General features: G+C 35.2%; 1 protein-coding gene across 2 annotated transcripts in view; it reads left to right on the top strand.

Moving 5' to 3' along the window:
• The window catches only part of LOC306850958 (mitochondrial disaggregase-like), a 44828-nt gene extending 33618 nt beyond the window's left edge, over positions 1 to 11210 (top strand). Inside the window, exons 8-16 of one of the 2 annotated variants that reach the window (XM_079386939.1) lie at positions 3212 to 3289; positions 5642 to 5697; positions 5782 to 5826; positions 7174 to 7335; positions 8707 to 8863; positions 8940 to 9013; positions 9100 to 9219; positions 10112 to 10216; positions 10619 to 11210. In XM_079386939.1, coding sequence (XP_079243065.1) covers positions 3212 to 3289; positions 5642 to 5697; positions 5782 to 5826; positions 7174 to 7335; positions 8707 to 8863; positions 8940 to 9013; positions 9100 to 9219; positions 10112 to 10216; positions 10619 to 10837 — 1016 coding nt within the window. In that variant the 3' untranslated portion in view covers positions 10838 to 11210. The remainder of the gene's footprint in view (positions 1 to 3211; positions 3290 to 5641; positions 5698 to 5781; positions 5827 to 7173; positions 7336 to 8706; positions 8864 to 8939; positions 9014 to 9099; positions 9220 to 10111; positions 10217 to 10618) is intronic. The other variant, XM_079386940.1, reaches the window with a different exon arrangement.
• The last annotated feature ends 9246 nt before the right edge of the window (positions 11211 to 20456 follow it).

Genomic DNA, 20456 nt, shown 5'->3' with positions numbered 1-20456 from the left:
GATCTCTGTTCTGCGTGTCCATCAATAGTGAGACAGCTGTCCTTGATAGATAGAGAGAGACAGCAGAGGAAATAGTGATGCTTTAGTGAGCCCAATCTCTGCCTCTGATTTGATAAATGGACAGTTATTGCTGTGGCAAATTGTCCCGAAAGCAATTGGATCCCATCAGCACTGTGATAAAACCAGCGTTATTGATCTGTGAGAGCTGATATAGTGAATACATCGGCCTGAGTCACAGACACACGCGTGTGCGCTGCTTCTGCTGCAATTAAACACACACACTTCTGCATACATAACCTCTGAATATATTTGAATGATCTGATGCACTGAAGCTGCTCTTGTGCATTTGATCAACTTGAACCAGTGCTATTTTAGCATTTATATACTGTAGTTTTTTAATTATTTGAATTCCTTATTTTTATATTTTCTGTTTTCACTTTAATTTTAGATAATTTGTTGTTTTGGTATTTTATAAATTTTACATTATATTTATTCATTTTTATTTATCTATTATTTATTATTATTTGATTTATTTTACACTAAAATAAAATGAGAAATAGTTCTTTTTTATATTTAATTTCAGTTTGTTATTTCAGGTAACAACATTTTTTATGATTTTAGTTTTAGTTAACGATAATAACCTTTAACTTTCATAACCTGACTTTTTACAAGTAGATGCAAAAAAAACGGTAGATATTTGTTGGTTTATAGCACTGAAATGATCAAATACTCACAAAGCCATGTCTAAATGCCCGTTTAGAGAGTATTTATTGGTTATGTCTTTAGTGAACGTAATGAATACTACCAATCAAAAGTTTGGAATAATTATAATGTTTCTGAAAGAAGAATTTTCTGTTCACTAACGCTGCATTTATTTGATCAAAAAATACAATAAAAGCAATAATATTGTGAAATATTATTATAATTTAAAAGAACTGTTTTCTTTGTGAATATATTATAAAATGTTATTTATTCCAATGATGCAAAGCTGAATTTTCAAAAACATTAACAAATCTTAATTTGTCCTTAATTTAACCTGATTTCCTGCAAAAATAACTATATTGTGATTATATTATCGTTATTATAAAATGCAATTATTCATATTGTGATATAAGATTTAGGTCATATTGCCCACCCCTAGCTGTCATGCATTAAAATGTTGATGATTTTATTATTCATGCATTGTTTAATTTTTTTTTCTTTCACACTCAAACACAGTCAAACAGTTAAGTTGGAGACAAATGTGAAACGACACACACACAGCAAGCTGTGGATTGATTCTGGGTTTTGCTCTCAGGGCTAAAGGTTATTGGTGGTGATTATTTTCACTAATGTCATTACAGTCCTCCGTCCCGAGACACAGAGAGCATCACGCTACACATACATCACTGCACACGTGTGTGTGTGTGTGTGTGTGTGTGTGTGTGTGAGTGAGACGTCCTGGTGCCTTTGAAATGTTCTGTCTCCGGAAGGACAGTGTGTGTACTAAGAGTGACAGGATGCTCTGTGTGTGTTATTGTTTAGAGACAAACACACACTGTGGATGATCTAGAATTGACAGTAGGTTGTCTTGATAGAAATACTTAATTATAAATGTACTTCTCTTTTTGTGCATTCATTTTTCTAGTCAGTCAGAAAGTAAACAGTTCATAATAAAATAGGAAAAAAAAAAAAAAAAAAATGCATCTAGACCAAAACACACATAAAGACCAAACCACATTTCATCTGATCTGAAATTTTAACTAAATCTGAAACCTACATCTAAAACAAAAAACATTGCTTAAAAATAAATAAATAAAAAACTTTTTAGCATTTAGTATTTTCATTTAGTTTAACTTGATGTACAAAAATAACTAAAAAAAAAATTTTTTTTTAAAGCTAAAACTAATAAAAATCACAAATACAACAAAATTGCTAAAATTTTTACTGAAATTAAAGTCAAATCATAATATATAAACTAATTCAAAATATGAATAAAACCTGTAATAGTATCTCAGTATACTGTAATAACACTGATGTGAATCAACAGATACAGTTATCAGCTCCATCTGTCTCATAACTGTGAGTGTGTGCACTAAATGAACTACAATGAATGCATATTTCATCTAAAACGACAGGGGATATTTATTTATATTCAATTTATATTTATTTGTAATTGCCGAATAATACATTTCAGTCATCACTGAACATTTACTAAATTTAAAATGTTCCATTTTACCTAATATTTAAGATCGTTGTGTGTTCTTACAGGTGTATTGTTTTATCTTACTGTGAACATGCAGTTATAGTTATGTTAATTATCTTTATACTTGGCAGAATAGCTAATTATTTCAATTATTATTGTTAATAAATGTATCTTTATTAAGTATGAGTGTGTGTTATCATTTTGCTGTTTTATAAAAAGTAATATATTTGATTTTTACCACAGTTAGACCTGATCATAGAAAGCCTGAAATATTAAAAATTAAAATTGTGATTTCCAGGCCTGGAAATGTCTCATTTTGTTCATCTGTAAGATATCACATCTTCTCTAACAGTCTCTATAAATTATATTTATCCAGTAATAACAACTTACATGTTACAGTTACTTAACCATATCTTGAGAACTAAACAAGTTTTCTTTAAAAAGAGTAAAAATGCAGTAAGTTTTCTGTTAGGGTCAGTGTGTGGGTTATTGTTAGGTTTTAGTATTTATGACTAGCTGTATATAAAAACAATAGAAGTCTGTGGAATGAACCCATTTAGAGAGCTGAATAAATGAGTGTGTGATGCTGTTACTTTAAAGACAACTGAATGATTGTTTGTACGCAGCTCAACACAGATAACACAAACATATCTGCTGTAATGACGTCTGATGATCACACATACGCACATCAGATCAGCACTAGCGGCAGAGGATGAACACACACACACACACACACATGCGCTGGTTGCCATGGTGAGCGTGTGTTATCGTGCCGTGTCTCTGCTGGATCTATTCTAACCTGATTTAGTTGCTCCAGCATTGCAGCAGCGTAATGAAATTAGTGTGTGTCTAATGGTGCAGAGAGGCCTGTCTCGCTCTCGTCTGTCTCTCTCTCCGTCATTCTGTCTTCCCTCACTCTTTGTCTTATTTTTTAAAAGCGTTTGCTCTCGTCTGGTCTGTCGGTCCTCCTCTCATTACCGTCTGTCTGTCTGTCTAGAGTTAATTATTGTCTGTTTTTCTCCACAGCTATTAGGAGGAAGGAGAACGGCTGGTACGATGAAGAGCATCCCCTCGTCTTCCTCTTCCTGGGCTCATCTGGAATTGGTAACTTCTTTCTTTTCCCAACAATATTAACCCTGTATCTTATAAGTCTCTTTTTGGGAATAAAAGCATCTGTTAAATGCATAAATGCAAATCTTGGTTTGTTTTGTTGTTCATCCAGATGCACAAGCGCGTTTCTTTTCAAGTAGTCACAAAGGAGTTTTGTAAAATTCTCCCATCAGAAGTGATTTACAGTCTAATATAAAATTCATAGATGCGTTTATTCACCAGATCTGTCATTTATGTGTACGTGATGAACATAAACGCGTTCAGTTGTGGAGTCAGACAGGCCTCTTGCATGATCTACTTCCTGCGGTCACACCGTATGATTCTTTACCACACGTCAGTCGACGACTTTCTGGGGGGTTTTTTTGATGCAAGACACTTCAAGATGTCTTCTTTCAGACTAGTGGAAAGAAAACATCCTAAATACACATTTAAGTGTTTATTTTATTGCACTTCATCTATTTGCGTTTGTAGATTTCAATTACAATGCATACTTATACATGGACAGGCTGTTTTCTTGAATTTGTTTTTAGACTTCAGCAGCACTTAAATAAACCAAATCTTAGAGTTTTATTCCTATCTATATTCTGAAGGTTTTTACTGAAGGGTTTGTTAATATATCATTCACACGAATTTATACAACATTTTTCCCTAGAAACACAGCAAAAATACATATCTTTAAATGTTAAGAGTTTGTTTTTTCACTTCTGTAGCACTTACATTCACCAAATCTTAGAGTTTTATTCCTATCTATATTCTGAAGGTTTTTACTGAAGGGTTTGTTAATATATCATTCACACGAATTTATACAACATTTTTCCCTAGAAACACGGCAAAAATACATATCTTTAAATGTTAAGAATTTGTTTTTTCACTTCAGCAGCACTTACATTCACCAAATCTTATAGTTTTATTCCTATCTATATTCTGAAGGTATTTACTGAGGAGTTTGATCATATATCATTCACGTGGTTTTTATTATTGCACTTAATCTATTTACGTTTGTAGATTTCAATTACAATGCATATTTATACATGGACAGGCTGTTTTCTTGAATTTGTTTTTAGACTTCAGCAGCACTTACATACACCAAATCTTAGAGTTTTATTCCTATCTATATTCTGAAGGTTTTTACTGAAGGGTTTGTTAATATATCATTCACACGAATTTATACAACATTTTTTCCCTAAAAACATGGCAAAAACACACATCTTTAAATGTTATGAGTTTTTCTCCACTTCTGTATCACTTACATTCACCAAATCTTAGAGTTTTATTCCTATCTATAATGTGAAGGTATTTACTGAGGAGTTTGTTCATATATCATTCACGTGGTTTTTATTATTGCACTTAATCTATTTGCATCTGTAAATTTCAATTACAATATATATCTCTTTAAAGGCCGTTTCTCAAAATGAGATACTCCAAAACTTAGAGTTTTATTTCTATCTATATTCTGAAGGTTTTTACTAAGGGGTTTGTTCTTATATCATTCACACTGATTTATACAATATTTTATTCCTAAAAACATAGTGAAAATGCATTTTTTTTCTGTTTATTGACTGTATTTTCTGATTTATGGAGTGATAAAAACAGATATCTAAAATCCCCTCTATAAATGTTTGCACCTAGCATTATCTGGTGTTCAGATCTATTTTGTGTAAATTTGTGCAAATTAGTTCATATTTAATTCAATATTGCATAATTTGCGTATTTAAACAATTCATACAAAACTTATGTGTCTTAATGTACTGTGATTAAACTGTGGAAAATATGAAATCTATTTGTTATCTAACTGTTACCTGTGCTGTCTCTGTTTAAATGAAATGCACTCAAGTTTTGAGCATAAGCATAAACACACAGAGCCTCACAGAGACGATCTAGTGTCGCGAGTGTTTGTTTCATGCGCTTTGATTGATGAAGAGACGTTTCTCCTATCGCCAGCGGCATGTCTGATCACTCGCCATCAATATTCAACAAGTCCCTCCACTTACCATATATGCGTTTATTAAAATTCATAAGAGCAATATTTACTCTCACAGACTACATTACCCTGAGAGAAGAATGAAGGGAGGGAGAGATGACGGACACGCATGCCACGAGACGCCAGTAAAATAAACACACGGCATGAAGTGATCTCTCTCCCTGACTGGAAAGAGTCATCTTGTCTCACAGATAGACCTCAGCATCTGATGCTGCAGTCGCGTCATAATGTGTCAAAACTGCTCACGTCTTCGTCAAACTCTGTCTGTCACGTGACCGCTGTGATATTTCTAGCATTTCTGGTTTTATTGTTTGATGAAATTAATTGCATAGAAGCAAATAAATGTTTGACTGTTGTTTTTGCAGGTAAAACTGAGCTGGCCAAGCAGGTGGCGCGATACATGCATAAAGACATTAAGAAGGTCAGTCAGTAAATAAGCCTTCTTTTGAAATTATTGGCTTCTCGGGAAGGGCAAATTACAAGATTCTGTCGCTCTTTTATACAGGGTTTCATTCGGATGGACATGTCTGAGTTTCAGGAGAAACATGAGGTGAGACACAAATTTTAGCACAGAATTCAGTCAAAGTGTCTCAGTAACTGGATTTTGAAAGATGTTCAAAAAGAACAAATGCATTTGTCTGCCATTAAACGAGATGTGTTAGTATTCAGATTGTTTAACTGAATTGCTCAGATCAGTTGATCTGAAAGAGAATTAGAAGACAGTAGAAGGATGTTTACAGCAGGGATTCCCAATTGTTTTTGTCAGCAAAAACTTGTTCACAGCCAAAGATATTTACAAAAATTTACCTGACATCCCCTTATAGATTTTAAGTTAATATTTCATTTTTAATATTAATAATATTTAAAAATGTATACATTTTATTAATAAAATTTTAAAAACTCATTCAAATACAAATCTATATATATATAAAATTAAAATCTTAAAAGCTATATATATATATATATATATATATATATATATATATATATATATATATATATATATATATATATAGATATATATATATATATATAGATATATATATATATAGATATATATATATATATATATATATATATATATATAAAATATTTAACTAATTTTTTGTAAAGTGTTGCTTCGTTTTTGTTTTTTAAATGTATTCCTTTTTATTTGACATTTTTTGATTAATACATTTTGGTTTTATTTTTATTGTTTTTATTTAAATATGTGTTTATATTATACATTTGTCTGAATTAATTCATTTTTGCAAGTGTTTTATTTTCGTAGTTTTTATTTGACTATTATTTATTTATTTTGACATTTTTATGATTTAATTTTTTTGTATTTATTTTGAAATTATTCATTTTGATTTCACATTTTTATGATTAAATACATTTTTAGTAAGTGCTTTATTTGGATTGTTTTTGTTTTAAAATTATTCATTTAAAATATATATATTTTTTAATTGAATTGACAAGTTTGACCTAAACTAATATCTGCTGTGGAGTACCTGCAAATGCTTGTGTTATGAATTGCATACAGTAATGTTGTGTGAAGTTGAGCTTGTGTGTCTAGAAGTCTGTTTCTGGTTTATCAGGAGCGGATCTCTGTGCTCTGAACAGAGGTTTTCTTCTCCTGTGTTTCTCCTTCATAAGCCGTTTAGTCTCACTGTTACACAGTGACCTTAGACTGAGCCTAAACACACACAATTCAATCACACACTCTTATTGTATTGATAGAGGACTGTCACTGTCACTCTGCTGGGCTGGATGAATGGGGTGTGGGCGTGTGTGTGTGTGTGTGTGTGTGTTTTGATCTAATCATTGAGTTGATCCCCTTGGAGTTCAGATCTGCCCAGTTCGCATCTTCTTTGTCTTTCATGTCTATGTTCTGTCTTCCTCTCCTCTCTCTCAGGTGGCAAAGTTCATTGGTTCTCCTCCAGGATATGTGGGCCATGAAGAAGGTGGTCAGCTGACCAAACAGCTCAAACAGTGTCCGAACGCCGTGGTTCTGTTCGATGAGGTGGATAAAGCTCATCCAGATGTGCTGACCATCATGTTACAGCTCTTTGACGAGGTACAGGTTCACTTCGTTAGCAAACTCAGTCATCTGTGAGAACAGACTGATTTAGTACCATAATATAGTTATATATCCAACTTAATATATAGAGCTGGACGATAGGGATGTAACGATTACCGGTTTGATTACCCACGGTTAGTATTACCGTTTCATATCTTAATTATCATTAAAACCGTATTCGATTACTGCGATTTGAACAACTCGCGATAAATAAATACTGTCCGGCATAAAGCAGAGTTTTCAGTAACAGTCTCACAGCAGCAGAGTAGTTTCGTTTTGAGTGAAAACAGGGCGGAAAAGCTGGGAGGTTTTAAAAGAGTCCTGAGGGAATTATACAAATGAATATATGAATTAATTAGTTATATGAATGTACCTCTGAAGGTTCTGACTGTCTTCAGAAACGATTTGATGGCATTTTGTTTTCATCTTCGCTCCATGTAATACCTAAAGGAACTGCTCTTAATCGCAATACTGCTTTGTTCACGGAGTTTACGGGAAACAGCTGTTATTCAGCTTTTCCATCAGCGCCACCTGCTGTCAGAGAGTGGATTTACAGAGACTTATATTTACATTCAGTCTGTGTGCAGCAGATTCTGTCTGGCCAAAAACGGACCGTATTTGCATGCCTTGCTGTACATTTTGACCGGTTGATGAAAAACAAGCTTATCTGTATTCTACACATTTAAACAATTCAGATAAGCTATCTAGAATTATTTATGGAGCAGATAAAATACATAGTCATTATTAATCAATTATCATTTGACTTAACCCTTTTCTTTATTTACTGTCTGAAATGTGAGGTTTACCTTTTAATGAAACTTTTTCAAAGCTTTATTTAAACATTTACATTAGATATTTGAACATGCTATTAAACTGTTGTCAGCCTAATTGTCATTTAAAATCCAGACATCATTGGTAATGTTATTGTTTTAGTGATTATGCAAACAAAAATGACTTTATTTGTTGTTTGATGATTTTTAAATATTAAACTTGAAGTGATTTATGTGTCGGTACTTTTTGAACATCTCCAGCACATTTTAACAATACCGTGATAAAACTGATAACCGTGATCATTTTGGTCATTATAAGAAATTCAATATAAGAAACAAGACATTTTCATACCATTACATCCCTACTGGACGATAATATATAGAGCTATGCGATTAATATAGTTATATATCCAACTTTATATTTAGAGCTGGATGATAATATAATTATATATAGAGCTGTGTGATAACATAGTTGATAGCTGTGATAATAATTAGGATTAGGATTATTTAATAATATATTATATATATAATATTATTGTTTTATATAGTTTCTACACCGTTTCCAGATGAGATTGGTGTTTGTGTGTCTGTGGTTCAGGGTCGACTGACTGATGGGAAGGGCAAGCTGATCGAGTGTAAAGATGCCATCTTCATCATGACGTCTAATGCAGCTAGTGATGAAATTGCCCAGCATGCATTGCAGCTGAGACAGGAAGCTCAGGAGCAGAGCCGCTGGCGTCTAGCTGAGAATCTGGGTGAGCAATTACACCTGACATTTAACTTTACATTTACAAGAAAGTCATGCTTGATGACCTGCTTCTGTTCCTGCAGAAGATGTTCAGAAGAGCGAGAAGATCACTATCTCCAGCACGTTCAAAGAGCAGGTGATCCGCCCTATCCTGAAGGTAATCCGCAATCCTTGTGTGTTTCTCACCGGAGCTCAGTGATTGGTTGCTGATGTGTCATCGGATGATCTGATTGGTGCTTACAGGCTCATTTCCGACGGGACGAGTTTCTGGGGAGGATCAACGAGATCGTTTACTTTCTTCCGTTCTGTCACTCTGAACTCATTCTGCTGGTCAGCAAAGAGCTCAACTACTGGGCCAAGAAGGTGAAGACACATGAAACACAGAAACCAGCCAATCCTGTGACTTTAAACACGCACACACACACCGGGATCAATAGTAGCCTGCTGCTCTGACGACTGTAATCATATTAGTGAAGTTAACATGTGGTCTATTCATAAATATTTAAATACGTATAAAACTTAATATCAGTCAGGCGTCTGCCTGCAGGGACAAACACGCTTGTTCAAGACCTTCAGTCATACATCTGTGTGTGTGTGTGTGTGTGTGTGTGTGTGTGTGTGTGTGTGTGTGTGTCTGTCTGTGTGTGCGAGTGTGTGTGTCTGTCTGTGTGTGCGAGTGTGTGTGTGCGTGTGCATGTGTGTGTGTGTGTGTGTGTGTGTGTGTCTGGCTGTCTGTGTGTGCGAGTGTGTGTGTGTGTGTGTGTGTGTGTGTGTGTGTGTGTGTGTGTGTGTGCGTGTCTGTCTGTCTGTGTGTGCGAGTGTGTGTGTGTGTGTGTGCGAGTGTCCTTTGAAATGTTTATACCAGCATAAAAATCTACATGATCTGATGTGTTACAGTGACAAAAATAACAAGCTTTAATGTTAAACATGTTATTTGATATCACTAGTATTATAAATTATAATTGATTAAAATGACTATAGATTATATTATTATTAAAACATTATTTATATATATATATACACACACACTAAGTGTTATACATATAATGTATTATAATGCTGTTATTATGTTATAATAATTTTTTTATAATATAAATATATATTATTAACTTAGATTAAAAATGAGTATATGTGTGTGTGTGTATATGCGCACATAATTTTTTATGATTAGAATTATGATAAAAAATATGAAGTTTTCATTACAAATAATATTATATTTAATAGGAGTTATTTTGTTTTGATGTATTTGTTTCAGGCCAAGCAGAGACACAACATCACGCTGCTGTGGGAGCGTCCCGTGTTAGAGCTGCTGGTGGGAGGCTATAACCTGCATTACGGAGCGCGCTCCATCAAACACGAGGTGCTCATCAATACCTGCTAATCACTGATCAATACCAGCAGTCAGGAGATTAACTGAGCTCAGAAATCAGCATATTAGAATGATTTCTGCCACACCCACATCTCATCATCCAATCAAGAACTGCTGCACAGAACCAAGTCCCGCCCTACATTTGTTTCTTTGTTTCACTTGGATGCAGATGTGATGCTGCTTCCGTTACATTGTAACGTTAAACAAACCAGACCTGTTTATATGTGGATCAGTGGGATTTGCATTCAGAAATCTCTGCGGTGTTGTTTGTAGTGATTGACGGTGGTGTTGTGCGTTTAGAAGAATTTAATGGGGAAGATATGCAACTTCATATATATTTAGCTTTTATGCTCCAGGGTCACATATTAGATGTTCTGTTTGTTGTTTGTTTAGGTGGAGCGGCGGGTGGTGAATCAGCTGGCCGCTGTGTACGAACAGGACCTGCTTCCGAAGGGCTGTACGCTGCGTCTGACCGTCGACGGAGCACAAGAGAAGGATGGAGCTCCAGCTCTGCGTCTGGAGGTGGTGGGTGAAGACAGCACCGCCCGAAAACTGGACATCCGCCCGCCGCTGAACCCTGAGGACGTGACACACACCCACCGGCATCACTGAGACTCACAGACGGTGTTTGTCTGCTAACACACACATCAGATTATTGACAGAAACATAAAAATGACATATGCAGACATACCCGTAGCATTAATAACACACATAAATCACAGCAGCTTTATGATGTTTGTAATAATGCAGATCTCCATCACGCTTCCAGAGACATATAGATGTCAAGATTTTTATTCGTCACATACACAATTATACAGAGTATAACCAGCAGTAAGTGATGTGTGCGTTTATAGAAGTTAAAATATATAAGAGAAAGTCATGTGATCACTAATGTTCTTTGTTTTCACCAGCTAAACGCCTTCATCAAAGTGTATTACTTTAAAAACTAGTTTTGGATTAAATTGTTAATATGAAATCTAAATGGAGATATGTTTTTGTGCTTATTGTAAATGATTCATCAGCTTTATTCCAAAGAAAAACAATAACTTTTGGTAACATTGCTTAACTATATAGGTAACAAGAACTATACAGTGAAACATTATTCTAAATATTATTGTTTTATATATATATATATATATATTAAATATTTACTAATACATTATTAAAATTAAAGTTAGTTACCATTATTTAATAATGCAAATAACGATCAAACAATGAGCAATTGTATTTGCTTACACTTTATTTTATTGTGTACTCATGCATTTAAATACTAAGTAATATTAATTAACCGCATATATATAACCTATATGCTTAGGGTTAGGTTTAGGTCTAGTTGCACATCATTTATTGTTATTACTATAGTAAGTACATGAAATGTGAACAAGTGACCTTGTATTTTTATTTACTAACATTAACAAAAATTGAAAATCTAAAGTATATATTGCTCACTGTTAATTCATGTTAATAGATTAACTAAAGTTAGCGAAGACCTTAATGAGACCTTATTGTAAATAATGTCTTCATAATCTGAATCACAGTCTAAAACACTGTTTCTGTTCATCTGACGTCATTGATCATGTCATTCACATCAGTTTCCTCGTGGAGAAAATAAATCAGTCCTGCTCTGCATTTTGTCTTAAAAATTGAGTTAAACTTTAAATCTATGTAAAATTACAGAAGCAAAATTGGTTGGCATGTTGATTTTAACCACAATAAAAAACCCAGTTTCTTATGATTCAAGTGTTTAGAAGAGAAACTGCATCGATAAAGTCCAGAAACATGAGAATCTTCAGGTGCTTTTGTGTAAAACATCAGTGTTTTGTGTTTCTTGCAGGTTCACTCATTTACATGTTTAACTGCAAACCAAGTTATTATTTTATTATTCTTGTACACAAAGCTAAATAAAGCTGAGAAAGTCAAATCTCTCTCGACTGACAGCTGTTCTTTGACCAGGTTTAGTTGAGGAATGTCGGGATCTCTGTGGGTCGTAGTCAAACACATGAACATACAAGAAACATGCAGCGGGAATGTGTTTAAAAATGTGTGTGTGTGTGTGTGTGAGCGAGTGATGCAGGAGGAGGAATGCATCACACATTCCTCCTTTTCTCTGCATCCTTCTTTACACATGTAGGGATTCAGTCTCTTCCTGTGGGGATGAAATTAGCATCGTAAAACACAGCCCTGCTGCCCGCCGGACCTCCCACAACACACACTCAATACAAAGTGTGTGTGTGTGTGTTGCAGTTGGCAAAACTTTGGTCAGTCCTTTCAATGATTACAAACTTCAATGATTTCAGTGCTTTTGCAGTATTTTGAATGCTTCATTAATGTCCGTCTTCTCATATCAGAATCATTCACTGGAGTCTTTTGGGGAACTGCAGGTTGTTTGGGGTTTGTTTATTTTGATTAAATTTTATCTGCCATTTGCTTTTTATAGATGAAAACAAAGCATGAAGTGATATGTGACCCTGCAGCACAAAAGCAGTCATGAGTAACACAGGTATATTTGTAGTAATAGCCAACAATACATTGTATGGATCAAAATTATACATTTCTCTTTTATGACAAAAATCATTAGGATATTAAGATCATGTTCCATGAAGATATTTAGTAAATTTCCTACCATAAATATATCAAAACTTCATTTTTGATTAGTAATATGCATTGCTAAGAACTTCATTTGAACAACTTTAAAGGAGATTTTCTCAATATTTATATTTTTTTGCTCCCTCAGATTCCAGATTTTCTAATAGTTGTATCTCAGACAAATATTGTCCTATCATAACAAACCATACATCAATGGAGAAATTATTTAGATGATTTATAAATCTCAATTTTATAAAACTGACCCCAGCTGGTTTTGTGCTCCAGGGTCACATTTGATCTGAGTAATGACTGTTTTGTCTTTGAGAGCTGCTTTACAGCAGAATCTGAATTTGTGTCGTATTTGATGAAGTTTACAGCATTGATTCTGTTATTTTCCTATTTATTAATGTAAAGCTGCGTTAAAATAATCTGTACTGTATAAAGCTCTGTAGAAATAAAGGGGCCTTGACTTAAGACCAAAATTAAATGTAAACTGGGTAACACTTTATTTAATACACACATTACATGTGCTTACTATAGAAATAACATTCAGTTATGCATAATTACATGTAACCAACTCCTCATCCTAACCATAACCATACAGCAAATACATGCAGTTAATTAATATTACTCAGTACTTAAGCGTATAATTACACTGTAACAAGGACACCGTAAAATAAAGTGTAACCTCAAGTGAATGCATGAGATACACAGAAGTAAAACAGCAAATGTTTATTTGAAGGGAACGAATCAAAATAAAGCATTTAATAAGAGAGGAAAACCCAAAGTTGAAAGATATTGTAGAAGTCTATTTGAGAATAATAGAAGGGTGAATGAGTTCAGAGGTGTGTTTGAGAAGATGCTGCAGCAGCAGATCTCATGTTACTGAGAGAATCTCCTCCAGCCTCTAAAACAGTCCAATTCAATTATACACCGAGAGAGAGAGACAGACAGCTTTCATTACTGTCTCACACACACACACACACACACTCGTGGCAATGCCTGTGTGTGTGTAATGATGATCCTCTATCAGAGTCTGAACTGATCCGACACACACACACAGCCGTGAACGTCTCGTCCATTAACGTGTGTGTCCATGTCTTTTAACGGCTGCTGCTCTCTCTCTTCTCTCTTCTCCTCGAGTCCCAGCGGACAAACCTGCAGGAACACAGAGAATTATTGATTTATCATTTACAGTCCTGTAGCTCTGCATCTGAGAGATGAGAAATTACACTGAGAGACAGACAGATAGAGAACCTTCTCACATTCATTCAGAATTATAATAACCTTCTCTAAACATTAGCACAAAAACATTGTTATTTCTGAAACATTTCAGTTGTTTAGTTACTGCTTTCAGAGAACATTCAAATGTAACTTTCCCATAATGTTTGCACAATGTGATGTTCCTGTTTGAATAACAAAGAAAAAAACATTCAATAAAAGGATGTTTTGACCGTTCAGAACATTCAGAAATAATGTTTCATAACTTCATCAGCAACATTTTTGTTAAATAATAGCCTAGAGAGAGAGAGCTCTTAAAAATGTGTGATTTTGACAAGAGACAATTTGTCAATTTGATTTATTCTTTCATATGTAATGTTTGAATATTGCTTGATATGAATTCTTTCTGCTCCAGAACTATTATTTATTATGCTTTATTATTGTTATTTATGATGCATCTGGAGCGCTAGAGTTCAGTCTTGTGTTTCGTCTACACGACTCTACAGAATCATATATAGCCTAGTTTAGCGTGCATTCTTCAGTGCATTTCATTTCATCTTCACCGATTCGTTCTGGTCTGTTGTCTTGTTTGAAGCGCTGTGTTGCGAGCGTGCGGATGCGTTCATGCTAAATCAGTTTCATGAAAGCAATAGGACACTTACTGCGTAATGTCTGAGCACATATGCGCAGTGGAGTGCATTAGTGTTTGAGGGCGGATATAATATCAGGTGTCTGTTACCTGCTGCTGTAACTGAACGCTACTGTTCCCATCATTCCCCGTGATATTTCAACAAGAACATCTGTGCGCCGCACATGTCCAGAAACAGCACTGGAACCGTGACGCGCCACAGTCGTTCCTCTCAGATGAACGTAAGAGGGAAATAAAAGAGCCCTAAAAGCGCAAGCAGCTTCTCTTCTGTCTTCTGTCTCTTTTTTGAAAGACTAGGGGAAAAATCCATTCTGCCTAATTCAAAGCTTGCTCTGGGACAGCTCGCGTGGCAGATTGCCGGCTAATTAGTTTAGAGGAGAGTGTAATTTGATTAAGTTTGCACAGGTCCCGCGCAGCGCCGGTTGTGTCGGGCTCTGAGCGCGCGGGGCCCCGGAGCCCTGATCTGATTAACGCTTCTGTCCATTACAGCCTCTCCAGCTGCTGCCACAACACACACACACTCCAGCAGAAACACACACACACACACACTCCAGCAGAAACACACACACACACACACATGTTGGTTTTTGTGGTTTATGGGGACTCTCCATAGGCGTAATGGTTTTTATACTGAACAAACTGTGTGTGCTATTGCCCTACACCAACCCTACACCTAAACTTAGCCCTCACAGGAGACTTTGTGCATTTTTAGATTTTCAAAAAAACACCATTTAGTATGTTTTTTAAGCCTTTTGAATTACGGGGACATAGGCAGTGTCCTCATAAACCACCTTCATATTGTAATACCTCTGTCATACCCATGTCATTATACACATTTGTGTCCTCATAAACCACATAAACATGTACACACACACACACACACACACACACACACTCCATCAGCAACCACTGAATATGACGCTATTTTTGATGTTTCATAAACATGCATCAGTAGGAAACTGGCTCTTTTTTCTGTTTGTTTAACAAAAATGTATGTAAACGTTCTTTAGTCAAAAATAAATAAATAAAATAAATAAAAAGCCTCAGATATTTAATATACAACGAAGTCCTGTTTGGTTTTGTCTAACGTTTGATGTATTTCATAATATTCTAACATAGGCCTGTATATGTATTCGTTTATTAGACACTTTTATGATTATTGAAATTAATCGATTCAAAGCGTCTGGGGAAAAAAAGATCGTACAATTGTGCATGTTAGAGAATAGTTGATATGGTAGTTATATGGTCAGATTCAGTTCCAGGAGGTTTATTTCTGATAAATGCGTATATAGGAAATAAAAGAATGCATTCGTGCCACTGAACAGAACTAAAGGTCTTTCTGGATTATTTACTTAATAAACGCAGTCCGTCAGTAACCTTCGATGGTTTTGGGGCGCGCAATTTGTTTTTGAAGATACTAATTTAATAATTGTTAAATTATTTAAAAAAACATTTTTTGCAGTAACTCATAGAAGAACAATTTTTGGTTCCCGAGAGAGCGTTTGAGTGATCAGTTCTTAAAACAACCATTTTTATTCATGTCAAGAACATTTAAATAAGAACCACCTTCTAGTATAAAGAACCTTTTGTGCAATGCATGTTAAAAGTTCTCAATGGAACCATCGATGCCAGTAAAGAACGTTTACTTTCTAGAGTGCTATATTGTTATCATTCATGTGGACAGAACAGACTATATTGCTAATTATTTATTGCCCGTTTTATGTCTTTACATAGAAGAGACGGTAATAAATGCGTGTCTGCAGATGATTTGAACAGATTCCTTCATCTCAAACACGGGATCTGGAGGGTGTAAATCTGGCCTGAAACTGTTTCTGTGGTGTATTTGCAGAGGCGAATCAGGAGTCGGGTGTGTGTTTGCTGGAGAAGTGTAAAGCATTGCACACACACCCGCTAATCTCTTCAAAGCCTCGCGCTCGCATCTGACTTTCAAATCCGAGTGTTTGTCTTGAAAATGGGCTCTAATCCCGACCCGATCCGATCCGACCCGACCCGATCCGACCAGACCGGCACCTTTAAAATTCATTGGCGATTAACGGAAACAGTAACGAGGCTCTTTCTCATTCATGGCGCTTGTGTAAATAACAGACGGGGGTCTGCGAGAGATGCTGTGATTGACAGGTGAGAGCTGTGATTGACAGCTCAGTGCTTTTCATTTTTTAAAGCGCGAGTGGATTCTGGCATGCGCGCTGGTGATCGATAGTTAGCCTACACTAACCAGTGCACTTACTGCACTCACTTACTAAGATCCATTAATTTAGCCATAGTTTTAAAACACTCATATTTTGCTTTGCCATCACAAAAAAGGTATTTTCCGAGCACGAAATAAATAAAGAAATGAAAAGCGGGGGGACTAATTGAATTGTGTTTGGGTTGGTTTGGTTTGGCTGACAGTAATCGCATCCGATGGTCGGGCCATTAAAGCGAGGCGCGCGTCTCCCGGTGACCGATCACTGCTGAATGCAGATTGAGCTAATGAGAGAGAGAGATTGATGAGAGAGAGAGAGGATGAAGGATCGGGATCGGATGAGACGCGTCGCATGGCTCCGGTGACCCGTCTGAAAGCGGGTGGCACCAGAGAAAACCACGCGTCTTTATGGTTTCCATGCGAATTACGGGTCTAAACGACACCAAACATATGCTATTCAGTACAAACAACCCGATCTCATGAAGGCGTATCAATAGCACGAGTTTGTTCCGATTTGGCGTAGTATTTATACGCAGAAATGGACTTTGGCGGGGTATGGATTAAATGCGTATCATATGCACGCGAGAGCTGAGTATTATGGGCACGCCAAAGTCCATTTCTGCGCATCAGCAGCACGATTTTCTGTTTGTATTTGGCGTACTATTTATACGCATTTTCACGAGACTTAAATGTATAATTACACTGTAACAAGGACACCTTAAAATAAAATGTAACCCAGTAACACTATTTTAAGGTGTCTTTGTTACACGTTACATGTACTTACTATTATAATAACAATAAAGTATCCATAATTACATGCAAGTAACCCTAACCCTAGTAAATAGCCTACATATAGTTAATTAATATTACTCAGTATTTAAATGTATAATTACACTGTAACAAGGACACCTTACAATAAAGTGTAACCTCGTTGTATTTTGTGGTAACACTTTACAGTAAGGTTCCATTAGTGTATTAACTATGATCAACGAACAACGAACAATACATTTATTACACTATTTATTAATAAAGTCATTCATTGTTAGTTCATGTTAGTTCACAGTGCCTTAACTAATATTCACAATCATAACTTTTGATTTTAATAAAGCATTAGTAAATGTTGAAATTAACATCAACTAAGATTAATAAATGCTGAAGTATTGTTCATACTTGGTTCATGTTAACTAATGAACCTTATTCTTATCTTTACTTATTTTATTATAAGGTCATTTTTTCTAGGGAAAAAAGTTTATAGTCATACAATTAAAATGGATACATTATACATATATTTAATGGATCCATTTTAAATGTATGACTATAAACTCTTCCCCCTATATATATATACTGACCTGCCGAGTGTCATTAGTGCATATTATACAATTATAATTAATATCTAATACTAATAAATCAACACATTATAATAAACATATAATTATTAATTATGCATGTAAATGTCCATTAATCAAATTAAGTTTAATATAATACATTGTCCGTTTCTATTATGTCTTATATATTTCATTACACAATCTAAAATGCCAAATTAACGGTGACTTGATTTGCAAGTAGTCCATTTAATTAATTCGTTTCTGCTTTTGTTTATTTGTGTTTTTCTTTGCTTTATTTGATTGGTATTTGTTTAATAACATTATATTCTAATATCTGTTCATTTGCACGCTATATTTCATGTTTGCTTTGAATAAATCTTTGAAGGCCTGAGCGAGATGCTGAGCTCCTCTCTCTCAGGTGTTCACGGAGATGCTGAAGGCTTCACTCGGGATCCGTGGTGACTTGTTGCAGGCGTGCGTTTATCGTCGCGTCCCGGTGCAGACGTTAATCCGCGCGGATGATGCGCATGATGCGGCCGCTGATGGATGGAGTCTGAAGGGCGCGTCAGCTCCGCCACCGCCGCGCAACAGAAATCAGCCAAATGCGCCGTGACGCGCCGCGCCGCTCCGCTCCGGGATAACCGCGCAGATTCCCGCTGCTTGCAGGGTCAGAAGTCAAAGGAACACCTGAAACGAATCCGTGTTCCTTGACACATATGTGACCCTGGAGCACAAAACCAGTCATAAAGGTTAATTTTGTGAAATTGAGATTTATGTATCATCTGAAAGCTGAATCAACTATTTGAAAATCTGGAATCTGAGGGTGCAAAAAAATCTAAATATTGAGAAAATCTCCTTTAAAGTTGTTCAAATGAAGTTCTTAGCAATGCATATTACTAATCAAAAATTAAGTTTTGATATATTTACGGTAGGAAATTTACTAAATATCTTCATGGAACATGATCTTAATATCCTAATGATTTTTGTCATAAAAGAGAAATGTATAATTTTGATCCATACAATGTATTGTTGGCTATTGCTACAGATATACCCGTGTTACTGATGACTGCTTTTGTGCTGCAGGGACACATATGGCAAAAATATGGCGCATTTACATACAAATGCATTTTGTCCCTAATTTGATAACAGGTTTCCTGTTTAATGCGATTATTATTGCATAATTTTGAATGTGATTTTTTAGGTAACTCTTTATTTTGATAGTCCACTTTAGACATTCTACTAACAGTAAGTAACTTTACAACTACATGTCAACTTATTCTACTAACCCTAAACCCACCCTAACAGTCTACTCTGAGAGTTAGTACACATGTAGTTGCAAAGTTACTTATAGTTAGTAGAATGTCTAAAGTGGTCTATCAAAATAAAGTGTAACCGATTTTTTTGCTAAATGTTAATTGTTGTTTGATTAAATATTAGGAATTCATAAAGAAGCAAAGTGATCATGTAAAGAAAGATAATGTGGCTATAACTGCATGGATAATTTCTAATTATTTTTTAATGTGTTTTTTTATTTTGGAGGAGGGAGTTTTCGTGGGTGCATCACTTTTAACTCTCAGATCAAATGATTTCTGGAGATTTGTGGTGTGTAATAGTGACTGACAGCAAACAGATGCGCGTGATCGTGAGCAGCAGGTTTCCTTCAAGAGACGCGCGCGTCCTTTCTGATGAAAACACGGCGAATAAACGAACAAAAGCAACGCGACATTCATTCAAATTTCATCTGAACTCACGTTTATTTGATTTTATTCCGCGTCTAAAGTCTACATGTGTCTGTCCTGATCAACTCGCGTGCGGTCTTAAATAAAGGCCATTATTCCTGCAATCAAATTAAACTTCCTCTCACACTATACCAACCAGAGCCACATTAAAGATAAAACAGTCCCACAATTCATTTAGCGTGAGCTAGAATGCGTCTGCTCTCGAAAACTCGCCCATTCTCGCCCTAATGACATTAGTCTTAATAGCCATTAATAGTCATTTATTTAAAATTATATCTGCGCACGCTGAACGGAATACTCTTAAACATAAAGATGCTTCAAGATGCCATAGAAGAACCTTTTTGGTCTAAATGAACCTTTAACATATGAAGAACCTTTCTGTTCCACAAAAGCTTCTTTGTGGCGAAAGAAGGTTCTTCAGATTATAAAAAGGTAAGAAGAAACACTTTATTTTAAGGTGTCCTTGTTACACGTTACATGTACTTACTATTATAATAACAATAAA

Source organism: Barbus barbus (assembly GCF_936440315.1).
Source record: "Barbus barbus genome assembly, chromosome: 31".
Taxonomy (NCBI): Eukaryota; Metazoa; Chordata; class Actinopteri; order Cypriniformes; family Cyprinidae; genus Barbus; species Barbus barbus.
Note: the sequence above shows the minus strand (reverse complement) of the source record. Positions and strands in the feature narration are given on the sequence as shown.